General features: G+C 49.9%; 1 protein-coding gene across 1 annotated transcript in view; it reads right to left on the bottom strand.

Moving 5' to 3' along the window:
- Positions 1 to 6965: 6965 nt before the first annotated feature.
- The window catches only part of ahr1b (aryl hydrocarbon receptor 1b), a 176066-nt gene continuing 166709 nt past the window's right edge, over positions 6966 to 16322 (bottom strand). Inside the window, exons 10-11 of the mRNA XM_078551418.1 lie at positions 12586 to 14032; positions 6966 to 7591 (exon numbers count right to left, since the gene is read on the bottom strand). Coding sequence (XP_078407544.1) covers positions 7442 to 7591; positions 12586 to 14032 — 1597 coding nt within the window. The 3' untranslated portion in view covers positions 6966 to 7441. The remainder of the gene's footprint in view (positions 7592 to 12585; positions 14033 to 16322) is intronic.

Raw genomic sequence — 16322 nt, 5'->3', positions numbered from 1 at the left:
GATGGTGGGCATTGAACGTGGGAACTTGCTGCCTGGTCAGTAAAGCCTTGGGGGTAATCTCCTCTTCTCCTTCTAAAATTAAAGCACTTCCATTAGCTTATTTCTACGCGGGACATTGAAATAGTAATAAAGCTTCCATTAAATGTCAGGTCAACTTCCAACGCTGGTCTCCAGCAATTAAAGTGTCATCTCTCAGATAGTATTGCGAACATCAGGCAAAAAAGATCACAGAGTCTTTAAACAGAAATTGTTTGTTTCCCTTGAACATTTTAATTTATAGGTTAAATAGGGGGGGAAGTGGCTGTGACGAAACATCCAGGCATGTGTCCTACCAGAGTTAGCAACACCACTGTCAAGTCAAACAAGGTCCGAGCCTCTGAATGTAAAAAACATCAGTTTTCATTACTTAATTCCAGCTGCTAACAACAGACAGGATTGGAAACAAAACAATTCCCCAACCCCAAAATGAAATCCCATTTGCAAATCAACATTCTGACCCTTTTACTGAATTGTGTCCAGGCTCTGAATAAAGAACAAGCGATTCAGGGGTCCCTCTGACAAAGATTTCCCGTATTCTTCTCAAAGGTTTATAACGATGTAGTGCTGAGGTAATTCAACGTCGTTTCATAGGAGAGGCCATTAACCTTTTTAAGAATTTCATCACCATGGATTTAGCGCCTCTCTGCAACAATCAAACCTACAGATACCAGTGACCCTGCACAACCTAACACAAACTAGCCAGGATTCTTCACCTTTAACACAGACAAGCAGAGGCTGCAGGAAAATACCTTGCTTGATCTGAGCGCTGGTGCAACAGATATAGGTGAGTTACAATCCGCTTCATAACAGTCTGCTTTACCCACACAGTAAAGGCAGTCTGGGGTTTCTTCTGGGGCAAGGACTGGCGGGGGTCAGGAGGGTGGTGGGGAAGGGGGCAAACTTTCATGACCATTTTACCTGATTTCTTTAATAGAGTTTTGCGGCTTGACTCTCAGTTGCTAGTTAATGTCAGATCCCCTCCACCCTCCCGGCTCCCTGCCTCAGTCACACATGACACTGTGCAGTTACTCACTAAGCCACAGAATGAGGTGTCGGTGGAGCTACTGGCTTTTAATGGATTGGCATAAATTAATGTTTTTAAAGCAATTGTTGCCCTAAGACTACTCAAACCATTCACAGTGCAATGTGCCCTATCATCGATCAAAATGCAAGATTTTAACATGTGATAAATAAGCAATTGATTAAATTAGCTTCAAAATAATTATGTAGAGATTGAATACTACTCTGTAATATGACACACTATAACACACAATGTTATCAATCAGAACTAATTCTACAAATAGTAATTGCCAGTGTCTGAGGAACCTGGTTCCAAAAAGCTAACGTTACCTGGGATCATGCTGTTCAACATTATGGGTCAACCACTGGGGAGCTCAATTTTTGTTTTAATTTACAAACTTACGAAATAGGGACAGGAGTAGGCCATTCAGCCCCTCGAGCCTGCTCCTCCATTCAATAAGATCATGGCTGATCTGTTTGTGTTTCAAGTTCGACATCCTCATCTACCCCCAATAACCTTTGTTTCCCTTGCCTAACAAGAATCCGTCAGCCTCTGCCTTCAAAATGTTCAATGACCCCGCCCCCCTCCACCTTCTGAGGCAGAGAGTTCCAAAATCGCACAACCCTCTGAGAGGAAAAATTTCTCCTCATCTCTGTCCTAAAAGGGTGACCCCTAATTTTAAAAATGTGGCCCCTAGTTCTGGGCTCACCCACAAGAGGAAACATCCTTTCAACGTCCATCTTGTCAAGGCCGTTCAGGATCTTATATATATATTTATTGAACAGTGCATATATATATGTATATTTACTTATTCACAGTAAAGCCCATTCTTAACTGGTGGCATGTTGAGGATGTGTCATCTTGAGCAGATCAAACAAGCTGACATAGGGGACAAACCTGGGATCATCCTGGGCATTCTCACAACAAGCCTTTTGTAGAGTTTCAACTCTTGAATCCTGTGGTAAGGCAGCCTTACCCTTTGCAATGAGATGGCAAAACATCCAGGGCTTTTATTTTCAGTGTGATCAATGGGAGCATTTTAAATTCAGCATTGCCCACCCGGGTGTGGAGTTGAAGCCTTTTTGCTCTGTCCCAACAGCCTGCTTGAAACTCCAGCTTCAGAAGGACACAGCTCAGTGCACCACCTCCGACTCAAACCAGCCTATTGGACAACCTAGTGCCAATGGCTGCGTGGGCTGGTTTCCCACCAGCAACCAGACTGAGGCTGCCCAAGACTGTATTATCCAAAGAAGATGGCAGCCAGCAAATCCAGGAGACTTCCACCCGTCCCATCATTCGGGACTGGGAGGTGCCGGCATAAGACACAGAAACTCAGCGTCGAAACCATTGGAATACCTTGACCCCTACTAAAGTACCTTCAGTAAAGCCACTCAGAGAGTTGTCAGGATAATTACAGGGAGTATTACTGTTGCAGATTTCAAAAAGAAAAGTAGACAGGTGAGATAAAATCCGCAGATTCTTAGAACATTGTGTGTTGAATCGGTGATAGTGGCGCGATGGCATGCTAGCAAGGTGTTGGCGCATTGTGGTGATTGTGCATCATGGGGTTTACCCTGAATCTCTGTATTAGGGACTTGATCCTTCCACTAATGGGGGCAGCTTCCTCCTGTCAATTCTGTCCAACCCCATCATGGTTTTGACCTCTATCAAATCTTCTCTCAACCTTCTCCTCCCTAAGGAGAGCAGCGCCAGCTTCTCCAATCTATTCACATAACTGAAGTTCCTCATCCCCTGAATCGGTCCTGGAAACCATTTATAAGTCCTTTAGAAGAATTTTATTCTTGGTTTTTGCTGAATTACGTGTTTTCAGTCACAACAGTAATAGAAGCTTCCTTGCCATTTGATTCAGAGTATAAACTTATAAAATATCATCCAGCCAATCACAGCTCCACTCACCAAGCCAATCCAGTCTACATTCACCCAATCACAGCTACACTCACCCAGCCAATTACATCTACACTTACTCAGCCAATCACAATCTACACTCACCCAGCCAATCCCAGTCACACTCATCCAGCCAATCACAGCTACACTCACCAAGCTGATCCCAGTCTACATTCACCCAATCACAGCCAAACTCACCCAGCCAATTACATCTACACTTACCCAGCCAATCACAATCTACACTCACCCAGCCAATCCCGGTCTACACTCACCCAGCCAATCCCAGTCTACACATCCAGCCAATCACAATCTACACTCTCCCAGCCAATCACAATCTACACTCACCCAGCCAATCTCGGTCTACACTCACCCAGCCAATCACAATCTATACTCACCAAGACAATCCCATCTACGCTCACCCAGCCAATCACAATCTTCACTCACCCACCCAACCACAATTTACTCTCATCCAGTCAATCACAATCTACACACACTAAACAATCACATCTCACCCAGTCAATCACAACCTACACACACCAATCACATCTCACCCAGCCAATCACAATCTACACTCACCCAGCCAATCACAATCTACACACACACACACACACACACACACACACCAAACATTCACATCTCACCCAGCCAATCACAACCTACTCTCACGCAGTCAATCCCAGTTTACTCTCACCCAGCCAATCACAATCTACACTCACCTGGCCAATTAGAATCTAGCCTTACCTGGCTAATCAGAAGTTGCCTCTATCCAATGGCCACTTGTACTGACACATAGACACATTAGTTAGTGATCAAGTACAGGGTTCCAGGTTGATTTTTCCTCTCCTTTGCAATTATAGTGCCCCAACTGAACTCACTCATCCTGGACCCTCGTTATTGCTCAGTGAAAGCTGCCCATACCCCTCCACCTTGCCTTCCCAGGGCCTGCCTGGCTGGCCTCAGTGAGTCAGCCCCACTGACTCCGCTTCCAGGACCTCTAGTGATGGTATGGGACCTGTTGAAGTCCCAGCTATGGGGCTGGTAAAACTAACTGACTGAAAACAGGTAACTGCAGGCCAGTTAACTTAACATCTGTCATTGGGAAAACGTTGGAGTCTATTATAAAGGATGTAATAGCAGAGCATTTAGAAATACATAATCTAATCAAGCAGAGTCGGCATGGCTTCATGAAGGGGAAATCATGCCTGACAAATTTATTAGAATTCTTTGAGGAGGTAACAAACAGGATAGATAAAGGGGAACCAGTAGATGTAATATATTTGGATTTCCAAAAGGTGTTCAATAAGATACCGCACATAAGGCTACTCAATAACATACGAGCTCAGTGTGTTGGAGTAGTATATTAGCATAGTTGGAGGATTGACTAACTAATAGACAGAGAGTTGAGATAAGGGGGGCATTTTCAGGATGGCAACCTGTAACTAGTGGAGTGCCACAGGGATCAGTGCTGGGGCCACAATTATTTACAACATATATTAATGACTTAGATGAGGGAAGTGAATGTACTATCGCCAAGTTTGCTGATGACACAAAAGTAGGTGGGAGGGCAAGTGGTGAGGATGACACAAGGAGTCTACAGAGGGATATAGACAGGTTAAGTGAGTGGGAGAAAGCATGGTAGATGGAATATAATGTGGGAAAATGTGAGGTTATGCACTTTGGCTGGAAGAATAGAGGAGCTGAATATTATTTAAATGGAGAAAGACTGCAGAAAGCTGCAGCACAGAGGGATTTGGGGGTCCTCATGCATGAATCACAAAAAGCTAACATACAAGTTCAACAGGTAATAGGGAAGGCAAATAGAACGTTAGCCTTTATTTCAAAGGGAATGGGGTATAAAAATAGGGAAGTCTAGAATATGGAAGCTAAAACTATACAAGGCACTAGTTAGACCACACCGAGAATACTGTGAACAGTTTTGGTCCCCTTATCTAAGGAAAGATAAACTGGCATTGGAGGCAGTCCAGAGAATGTTCACTAGGTTGATTCCGGGTATGGAAGGATTTTCTTATGAGCAGAGGTTGAGTAGGTTGGGTAGGTTGGAGTTTAGAAGAATGAGAGGCAACCTTATTGAAATATATAAGATTCTTAGAGGGCTTGGCAGGGTAAATGCTGAGAGGCTGTTTCCCCTTGTGGGAGAGTCTAGGACCAGAGGGCATAATCTCAGAGTAAGGGGACACCCATTTAAGACAGAGATGAGGAGGAATTTCTTCTCTCAGAGGGTAGTGAATCTGTGGAATTCTTTACCGCAGAGGGTTGTAGAAGTTGGGTCATTAAGTATATTCAAGGCTGAGATAGACAGATTTTTAATCAGTAAGGGAATCAAGGGCTCTGGGGAAAAGGCAGGAAAGTGGAGTTGAGGATTATCAGATCAGCCATGATCTCATTGAATGGTGGAGCAGACTCGATGGGTCGAATGGCCTACTTCTGCTCCTACGTCTTATGGTCAATGATTCCCATTGGCAGAGCTGGGACTGAAGATGATTGGCCTGCAGACCTTGGAAGGCAGCTGCTTTTGTGTTTAATGGCCAGGGAGTCTGTCTGATAGCCATTTAATTTCATCCCAGCCGCTGGAAATGGTGACAGCAGGGTAATCGCTGGCTTTCATATTGCTGGGCAGGGCCTCCACCACGGCCATTAAATTCAGCTTGATGTTTCTGCTGCCCCTTTTTGAAAACATCATTCCTTTCAATCTCAAGTATCTTTGTGCAACATGTCCAGTACTTTACTGTGGGGAGAAACCTCTTGCCATCTCTTTTCTCCGTGTGTTTTTCATTAACTTCAGTCCAGTCCTTTTTATCCTCACACTCCAAGCCAGCTAGACAACGTGGATCTATGCCCTCGACATCGCAACATTTGTCCCTTCCCTCAATCTTCCTTTAGATACAGAAAGAGGCCATTCAGCCCACTGAACCTGTTCCATCATTAAATTAGATCATAGCTGATCAGTATCTTAACTCCTTCTACCCACTGGCCCTATAAGCCTTACTCCCCTGCCGATCAGACTCAGTTTCGATTAACCCCCAACCTCAGTAGTGTTTTTGGGGGTAAGAGAGTTCCAGATTTCCATTACCCTTTGTGTGAGGAAGAGCTTTCCTGACATCATCGCTGAATGGCCTGACTCGAATCTTAAAGTTATGACCTCCTGTTCTGGGTTTGAGGGAATAGTTTCACTCTATCTACCTTATCAACTCCTTCGATATATTAAACCGTTCAATTAGATCATCCCTAATCTTCCATGCTCAAGGGAAGGTAAGCCTAGTCTATGTAACCTGTCCTCATAAATTTAACCCTTTTAACCCCAGGATCATTCTGGTGAATCTATGCTGCGCTCCCTTGAAGGCCAATCTACCCTTCCTGAGGTGTGCTACCCAATTCATTCATGGGGTGTGGGCTTCGCTGGCTGGGCCAGCATTTATTGCCCATTCCTAGTTGCCCTTGAGAAGGTGGTGGTGAGCTGCCCTCTTGAACCGCTGCAGTCAGTGTGGACTGAAAACGCTTACTCCAGATGTGGTGTAACCAGTGCTTTATACAGTTTCCCCCCTCCCTCCCACCCAAAAAAATCAACTTCAGCTTTGCAAGTCTCTTCTGAAACTTAAAAGGTTCAAGTTGCAGGATTGTCCTTATATAGGAAGTTTCTTTACCTAAGCAGAGCATTGCCTGTTTGAAGTGATTAAAAAAAATTGGTCGACATCATTACGCAAAATAATATTACAGGGTTTAACTGCTGCTGAGAGATGGCCATTTGCAACCTTCACTCTGTTAAACGTGAAAAACGATGGCGCTGATACTTGACGTTAAATTGCTCTGAGATGTCGGAGGAGATTTCTTCATTTGGCTTGGTGATGTCTCCCACCATTTTCAAAGGTGTGGACTGAGGTCCCAATCCACCGGCCCCCGACCCAGTCCTCCCCTGTCCCCCCTCAGGAGAACGAGCGGGACCAGCAGCCACCCGGGCGGAGGGAGGGAATGCCATAAACCAACGGCACCCAGTTCCCAGCCGGAGGGCCCAGGGGGAACGGCCGAGATCTTTCTGGCTGACTCTCGTCTCTCAGTGCACACTGCAGCCCAAGTCGGCCGACCCAGTCGGCCTTCAACCTTCCAAAGTCTCCAGGCGCCTCATTCTAACCAGCGAGAGAGGAGGTTACACCACGGGAACCAGAGGCAACTGCTTTTGCCGCGCCTTTCCTTTGGGTCAGAATAACCGAAGCCGTTTTCTTTCATAAACACCATCCTGGGTTCCTTTTGCCGCCCCACAAATTTTTTTTTTTTTTTTGTTTTTAAATCGAGAAAGGTACTGGTTTGGAAACCCCACGCGCTGTTCCCCCCCCCCACGATATAGCCCGAAGAGGTCACGGTTTCGAAACCCAGGAACGCCTTGCGTCGCATCAGAGGAATCTGCCCCCCTTGGCACGCGGTCCTGGAGCTGGTCCTGAGCTGACCCCCCCTGGCTGGACATCACTGAAGGTAATAGCCAGTGGCGGAGGGGTTTGGGTGAATTCCCGCTGCCGGGTGCAGCCTGTCCGCGGGCACCGCCCTCCCGCTGGGGTAGACGCAGCCTCCTGGGAACGCCGCGTCTCCGTTGTTCAAATCGCAGCTGCTCTCCGCCTAGAAACAGGGTCACACAAGAGGCAGAGAGGCGTGAGGTTAGGTTTGCTACTTATGAACCAGCCTGCTCACACGAACCCGGAACGGGAGCGGTTGAGACCGTTCGCTAAGCCTGAATTGGTGGGGGGGTTGGGATTCTGAAGAAGGGTCATACGGACTCCAGCTCTGTTTCTCTCTCCACAGATGCTGTCCGACCCGCCGGGGTTTTTTTCCCCAGCATTTTCCGCTATTGTTTCAGGTTTCCAGCACCTGCAGCATTTTGCTTTTATATCACCGAATCAGGGCTGTCCTCCTCGAAAAGCTTTGCGCCCGCTGCCTGCGGACACCACCTTCCAAGGAAGTCACACCCTGTCGCCAATTCGCATTCTGCTGTGGCCTTAGTTACCATTCTGCTTGTGCGGGGCCCCCGGTGAGGAGCCTATTCAATAGCGAGGGCCAACAGAACAGGAGCCTGACCTCATCCTTACCTGACGTGCAATGTAGAAGCTGCTCTAGCTGTTAATGTGCGTGTAGCAGTCAGGAAAGGCAGCCTGGCTGACTTACCACTTACTACCCCTCCCCTTAACCCAGGGGCACTGCCCCAGCCGAGGTGAATTAACTCAGCCCAGCGAGCCTAACCCTGTATAGCTCAGTCTAGCTCAGGAGGTATTCGAACGAGACTCTCCTTTCCCCTTTTACTGCACCATCCACTCCCCAGCAATGGCTGCAAACTTGCTCTGACAAGGTCTCAGGTCAGCACTGAAGTTGAGCATGGGTCAGAGCAACTCGCCACTCACACTCTCCCCTCCTGTCCCGGAGAGGGAGGGTGAGGCCCACACGCTCACTCTCCCGAACTCCGCAGCCTCGCACTCCATCGGGAAAGCAATGCTGTGCAGCTCTCTATGTCTGTAGCAACCTCAATTAAAATCACCTTGGGGATGTCTCGACATAGGATGCAGCTACACGGGCACAAATCCGCCCAATGCTGCGGCAGAAATTGGCACTAAATCAATTGTCTAACTCCAAAAGGGATTCCTTGGATGAAAACAGAAAAAAAATATTTATGTGGGTTGCGTTGTGACAGGTGAGGTTAGGGTTAGGGCACAGTACCCTAGAAATTGGATTGCGACCTAAAGTGGTCATGATGTTGGCGTTAAGCACGCTGCATGTGCCAATGGCAGGCCCCTTGCCAGTTTCATCACTAAAACCGAATCTTATCTTTCCGGTCTCAGCTGCGGCTCAGCTAGTCGCTCCTAAGTCAGAAGGTTCAAGTCCCGCTCTAGAGACTCGAACGGAAAAATCTAGGCTGACGCTGTGCAGAACCGAGGGACTGCAGCCGCTGCCAGGCAGGCCACCTTTCGGGCAAGGCGTTAAAACCGAATCCCCCACCCGCCCTCTCACAGGATGCAAAAGATCCCACGGCACGATTTCAGAGAGGAGCAGGGGGGTGGCGGGGAGTTCTCCCCAGTGTCCAGGCCAATATTTATCCCCCAACCAATATCACTAAATCTGGCGATTATCACCAAGCTGCTTGTGGGAGCTTGCTGTGTGCAAATTGGCTGTTGCGTTTCCTATATTATAACACTCAACGCTTCAGAAGTACTTATAAAGTACTTTGGGAACAACTTGAAGATCATGAAAGGCGCTATAGGAATGCAAGTCTATCTTTGTTTTCTTTTTCTTGAAGGACCGCTCTGGTTTGGTTGCTAAGCTCCTGAAGAGACAGAACAGAGCATGCATGGGACATTAATGAACCCTCTGCTAGATGTGGGCACCTTTGTACCTTTCTTTCTATCTTTAAGACACTCCCTATAACTTCCCTGTTCTTCCCTAATATCTCCTTACGTGGCTCAGTGTCAATTTTTGTTTTGACAGCAGTACTCCTGTGAAACACCATGGGACATTAGGGGTGTGAGTTCAAATAGCGGTTCCTGGATCACAGTTATACCTGCAGGCTGATGAATGGCTGTTTTGTGTTGCGGTGACCACTGTTTGGTTCACTGTAAAATGTTTGCTTTCTTTATTCATTCATGGGGACGTGGGCATCGCTGGCTAGGCCAGCATTTATTTCCCATCCCCAATTGTCCTTGCTCAGGGGACAGTTAAGAGTCAACCACATGGCTGTGGGTCTGGAGTCACATGTAGGCCAGACCGGGTAAGGACGGCAGATTTCCTTCCCTAAAGGGAGTGCCCCTGGGTTAAAGTGAGATCAGGCTCTGTTCTGTTGGCCCTCACTGTTGAATAGACTCCTTATCCTAAAGGACATTAGTGAACCAAATGGCTTTTATGACAATTGACAATGGTTTCATGGTCATCATTAGACTTTTAACTCCAGGTTTTTAATTGAATTCAAATTCCACCATCTGCTGTGGCGGGATTCGAACCCAGGTCCCCTGAGCATTACCCTGGCTTTCTGGGTTACCAGGCCAATGACAATACCACCACGTCATCACCGCCTCTCCTGTTCCCCTTTGCGCTCCGAGTTTTCTCTTCTCCAGGTGCTGACTAGGGTTCGGGTAGGGTTTGTGAGAGCCAGCATTCCCTCTGATTCCTTACCCGAGTGACAGCCCTTAAAGCTGGAACAACAGCGAGTGCCATTCCGGTACAATCGGGTCCTGTGCAAGTCCACACAAACACCCCAGCCGGAGGGGACTGAACAGCAGACGGAACCCTAGACCACTTTCCCCATGCCCCAAGCCACGAGTGACTCAGGGAACCCCTCAGGCAGCCATCTCAATACTAACTTCTTTCCCTGACTTTACGAAGAGCTCCAATAAATGGAAGGGCTAATTGATGGCCACTTCTATCTGGGACCTCACAATCCCGGGATCTGCTGACGGTAGCCCCGCTCTGGGAAACGTCTGCATTCAGAGGGAGTTAAGGAGCTGTTCCAGATCTGGTGTAGCCCCAGTCAGATGCAGGTCGAGGCCACTTCAACACTGCCCCTGAACCCTCAAAACAGCGCGACACACTGTGGGCGGGATTTTCCGCCCCCTGCCAACTGGCGTGACCGGAAAACCCCGGCCTGTGGCATTTTTACACTTCCCACACCAGGTGAATGTGGCCTGGCCCCTCTTCAGTGAGATGGCAAAGTGCTGAGTTGGGTAGCTTGATGTGGTAGGCACGTTCCCACCAGGGACTGGATTGAGACTAATCCCGGAATCATTTCACGTGGAACCTCTCGCACCAGCAAATGGAAGGAACTTTTAATTCCAATTCTGCTGTTGCATTTACTGAGGGCGCGACCTCCTTGATTTTAAAATTCTCATCCTTGTTTTCAAATCCCTCCAATGGCCCTACCCCCTCTTGATCTCTGTAATCCCCAAAATGCTCCCAGATATCTGCGCTTAACTAACTCTGGCCTCTTAAGCATCCCCGATTTTAATCTTTTCACCATTGGTGACTGTGTTTAAGCCCTGAATTCCCTCCCCAAATATTTAAGGAGAAGATAGGCAGATTCTTAATTAGTAACGGGTTGAAAGGTTATGGGGAGAGGGCGGGAAATTGGAGTTGAGGCCAAAATGAGATCAGCCATGATCGTAATGAATGGCGGGGCAGGCTCGAGGGGCTGAATTGCCTACTCCTGCTCCTAGTTCTTATGTTCTTATAAACCTCTCCACCCTCCACCTCTATATCTACCTTAAGATGCACTTTAAATCTACCTCTTTGACCAAGCTTTGTCCATCTGCCCTGATATCTCCTTTTGTAGCTCAGTGTCTAATTTTACTTTATAATACTCCTCGAAAGCACCTTGGGACGTTATAGGCGCTATATGAATCTAAGTTGTTTTTTGGATGCAGTTCTGTGGTTGTGAACAGCTGTATTATACGTCAATCAAATGTAACATTCCCAACCCTGCACCCTCGCATCTGGGGTAACCCCATGATCTGTCCTCTGCCCCCACTCTCTCTTTCCCTCATCTACTGCTCCTTCCGCAACACCAATTCTTTTTTTTTTTGCAACTGAATCGCACAGCTGGCTGAAATATTGAGAAATGCAACAGCAGAATTGGAATTAAAGGTTCCTTCCATTTGCAGAAGGCTTCCCTGTCAAACGATTCTGGGGTGAATCTCAATCCTGTCCCTGGTGGGCAATTTTAGTCTAACTCACCTGTCTGGAAATTGGTAGGGTCGGGTAAAACGCTGTTCTACACCCGCCGCCTGAATTTAATCTCCATTAAAACTGGCAGAGGGACAGCAGGCGGGGTACAAATCCATCCAGTAAGTTCCAGTAAAAAAAATGCCCTCAGTCTTTCTGCCCAACAGGATGGGGCAGGATCTTGCCGCAAAGCTAGTTTTCCCTGTCCGCCAGCCCCACAAAGGAGATGTCCCGCTCGATGGTCAAACTCTGCTCGTCACCCTAAGCTCAGAACGGAAGAGGCTTGGGAATACAAATAGCCGTTTGGTAGCATTGCTGGAAAAAGAGACATTCTGTCAAAGCTTTTTGTCTTGCACTCATCAGGACAATAAAGTACAAAGTTGTTGCTTCCCCTGACATTGATACTCTTGCGACCGTCCTGATGAGCGCGGGGCAAAAATCTTCGACAAAATGTCTTTTTTCAGCAATAAACTTGGGAATAAGGAAAGGCCATATTCCGGTCGGGCCTGCTCCTTCCAGAAGCCTCGAGCCGTTTCCCACCATGCCCTCTCTCCGAAGAAGAGTCATATGTGAATCGAAAGGTTAACTCTCTTTCCCTCCCCACAGACGCTGCTGGGCTTGTTGGGTTTTTTGTCCAGCGCTTTCTGTTTTCATTTCACGGACTCCCTCCCATCCCCCTGAATGTGCTGACAAAATATTTTGCAGCCGGGATGCTCCCAAATGCCCAAATGCATGCTCCCCATTTAACTGCTCAACCTCGAGATAATCAGAGATCCCAGCCCCAGGAGGACAGGCACCAATGGATCATCTCATCCTGAACCTACCTCCCCTCCGCCGCCCCGGAACCATCAACTTCCTTCTCAACCTGATGTGAACAAGTAAGATCGCAAGCCAAGTGGGAGCTGGAGTTTGGTTACCTTGTGGGAATTGTCCTGAGATACCGACGCCGGTAAGAAGCCATAAGGGTCCACCACGGGCTGCAGTTGTTCCAGGCACAGGTCGACAAACGGATGGCTGGAAGGGTTCAAGGGCTGGTACTGACAGAGAGGTGTTCCCTGAATCTGCTGCTTCTGTGGGAAGGTCTGATAAGCAGACGACGTGGCAAGGAAACCGTGAGACTGGCCATCGTCGCCGGTTCCCCCATTCATCGTCAGAGCCATGCAAGGCGGCCCGCCCATCTGAGAACCCGGGCTCAGGACGATCCCGCTCGGAGCAAGAGGCGGACACGCGGAGTGCAGCGGCTGATAGGGATCCAGCTTCTGGACGGCGCCGTAGCCTGCGAGGTGATCCAGTTTGCAGGAAACCAGCGGGTCAAGCGCTGACGGGCAGCCGTAATCCGGCCACCGATGCTCGGCCCCCGGCCCGGGGTCGGTCGGGCAGTGAGGGTGCATCCCGTTGACGAGGAGCTGCTCGCGGGCTTTCGGTTTCGACTGGTGGTGCACGTGCGGGTGCCCTCTGAGCTGCGGGTGGGCGGGCTCCTCCCGGGTCAGCCGGGGCTGCCGTCCGTCACCAGGGTCCGAGTGCTGAGCCCAGGGTTGGCCGTCCTGGTGGGCCGGGAGCAGAAGGTCCGGCTGGGCCGGGTGGAACGCTCGCTGGTGCCGGCAGAAAGGCGTTGGTGGGGGGTACTGAGCCTCTTTCCCCGGGGGCTTGGGGGGGTACACCGGAGGGTTTGCCGGCAGGGGCTGGGGGAAAGCAGGCGCCGGGTACGGTTGCTGGGTCCCAGGGAGCTGCTGGTCGTCTTTAGTCACGATGGAGTCGTGGACGTAGGACAGGATTTCCCCGTTGGTCAGGATGTCGTTCAGCGACGGTATGTACTCCGGGCTGGCGTCCAGCCTCACCATCCTCTCGTCGAATAGGAGGAGCTCCAAGTCGTCGGCGCCGAGGCCCAGGCTCTCGAGCGCACTGAACATGTCACTGTTCAAGCTGTTGTCTTCGCCGGCCAGGTCGAGGGAGTCCAAGGTGGACAGTAAGGGGTCGAGCTGCCCGGCGTGAAGCCCCTGCTGGCCCAGCTCGCCGGCGCCGCTCGGCCAGCCGCCCCCTGCCGCACAGCCCGGGCCTGCAGCCTCGCCGAAGAGACCGCCGCTGTAGGAAAACTTGGGCTCCGGCGCCGGGTGGCAGACGTAGACGGACTCGTCCTGCCGCATCATGGCGCCCAGGAGGGAGCTGGGGTCCACGTTCCTCTGCTCCTTCTCGGCCTTGCCGGGCATGCCCTTCCTCCCTCTGCCGCCCCTCCCCTTGGCCTGGCAGGGGTCCGGGAGGCCCGGGTTGGAGCACGCTGCTTGGTAGAGCAAGGCCTCCCCCGTGGCGAAGGTGAACGGCAGGTGCAGCGAACGCTTCCGGAGCTCCTCGCCGCCTTCCTCATCACTGCGTAAGCGGGAAACAGGAAGAAGAAGAAGAAGATCAGTCACCTCAACCTAAAATGTCGCGCGGGCCCTTAGATTAGGCTTCGGGTGGAGGGGATTTTGCTCAGTATTTGGGAAATGCAACGTCAAACATCAAGGACTTCAGTCAGGGCCAACACCCCTCCGCGGCTCACCGTGGAAATGCGCCGCGCAGTAGTGATGTCTGGACCCCAGAATGCATGCAGAGTCCACCTTGAGTTGGCTGATCAGGCTAGTTTGGGGTCGGAGGCACAATCGCACTCCTGCACTTGCGGGGAGGGCCAAAATCGAGCCAGGGTTCCTGCTTTAGGTCATTTGCCACATGACCCTCCCTCGCTGTAAACTGAACAGCTACGGGCCCGGGGTGGAGAACGGTGTCAGGGAGCTTGCACCACGGTTGGGTAAGCCAACCGACACTCACGCTCCCTGGCTCCCACACAAAGTGCAGCATCTCCTGGAACCGTAGCCCAAGAAGGAACCGAGGTCTTTCGGGAGAGGAGAAGAGGGGACAAGGTGAAGAATAAAGGAAGCAGATTAACTGTACACTTTGGACTGTCTGAATGGGAGAACAGTTAGGGCTGAGGAACGAGGTGAATCTGACTAAGGGATACCAGCGCTGGAAATAAAAACAACGAAGAACATTGAACATTCCCAGTTAGTCTGTCATCCAGGTGCCCTAGTACTCAGACTGCGTTCTGTTCACAAACCAAGGGGGAGGTCAACAAGCCCCAATGCACTGACCTGAAGAGCCTGTCACCCACATCAGATGTCCCTTCCATTTCTGTTTAAATCACAGGAGGCCATTCTGCCCATTGTGTCTGTGCCAGCTCCCTGCAAAACCAATTCACCTAGTCCCCACCACAATGCCTTTTTTTCCCCCATAACCCTACAAATTTCCTCTCTTTGATCGCTTATCCAATTCCCTTCTAAAAGCCACGATTGAACCTACACCCACCACACTCTCAGGCGGCGCATTCCAGGTCCTACCCACTCGCTGCGTTAGAGGTTTTCGCTCACGTTGCCTTTGGTTCTTTTCTCAGTCACCATAAAATCGGTGCCGTCTGGTTCATGACCCTTCCGCCAATAGGAACAGCCTCTCCCTATCTACTCTGTCCAGTCCCCTCAGTACCTGGAACACCTCTATCAAATCTCCGCTCAGTCTCCCTGCCTCGGAGGAGAACAGTCCCAACTTCTCCAACCTGCCCACGTAACTGAAGTCCCTCACCCCTGGAACCATTTCTCGTGAATCTTTCCTGCGCCTTCTCCAATGCCTTCACATCCTTAAAAGTGCGGCGCCCAGAACTGGACACCATACTCCAGTTGAGGCTGAACCGGTGTTTTTTTTATATAGGTCCACCGTCACTTTCATTTTAAATAGGGGCAAAGACGAAAGGGCAGTTCTTGCACTGGGTGACATCGACTGGTTGTTGAGATTGTCACAAGATTGTTGGCTCAGTCAGTGAAGCCATTGGTGTGGTGTAACGTGGAGTCAGACTGGACAATGGAGCCAGGCTTGATTCTCGCACTGGTCTGAATTTTAGCTGCCCTCAGCTGGTGTGGTAAATTGAAGTTATTGGAAGTGGCATCAGTGCCCCTGGCAGGACTGTCATTTCATTTCTACACCCCCGTTTCTGTGGGCATAGCAAGAAAGGTTTGTCCGTGGTGCCTCTAGGAATAGCTCACTATCCAGTTCACATGAAGAATGACCATTTGCAAAGGTACCGAGTACAGTGCACTCAATGCATGTTCAAACATCAGCTCTGCCCTCAGAATCCAAACAACTGGGAACAAAATCCAGATTCTCCAAGCCACCCACTGACCATTAACGGGGTGGGTAGGGAAGCTGGGGGCAGGGGGGCAGTGGTTTGGGCAGATGTGGATGTGACAGGCCTGGATGGGGGGGGCGATCCTCTTGCAGGGCAGAGTTCCGTCTGCTCCTCTGTACCCAGTCCAACCCTGGCCCATTTTCCAGGGAATACCTGGTGGTTTTCTGGCATTTCTACCATCATAGGGGAACCCGCCTTTGGAAGAGAGGAAACTCCTGTGGCATCAGAAGGGGGCAGCGAGGGGTAGATGCCCTCCAAAGATCAGAATGACGATTGTTGCAAAGGATCTTGGTCGAGGTTGACAGCAGGGAACGGGTGCTGTTACAAGCCCCCCCTCTCCTCCCACTAGAGGACAGGGCCGTTAAATCCAGCAGGGGGGGGATATGGGACTTACCCCGCCAACCTTCCCTGCCCTTCCCAACCATACAGAGCAGCAAAAGGCTATTA

This window comes from Cetorhinus maximus, chromosome 11 (genome assembly GCF_964194155.1).
Source record: "Cetorhinus maximus chromosome 11, sCetMax3.hap1.1, whole genome shotgun sequence".
NCBI lineage: Eukaryota > Metazoa > Chordata > Chondrichthyes > Lamniformes > Cetorhinidae > Cetorhinus > Cetorhinus maximus.
The sequence above is the reverse complement of the archived record's forward strand: the minus strand, read 5'-3'. Positions and strand labels throughout refer to the sequence as shown.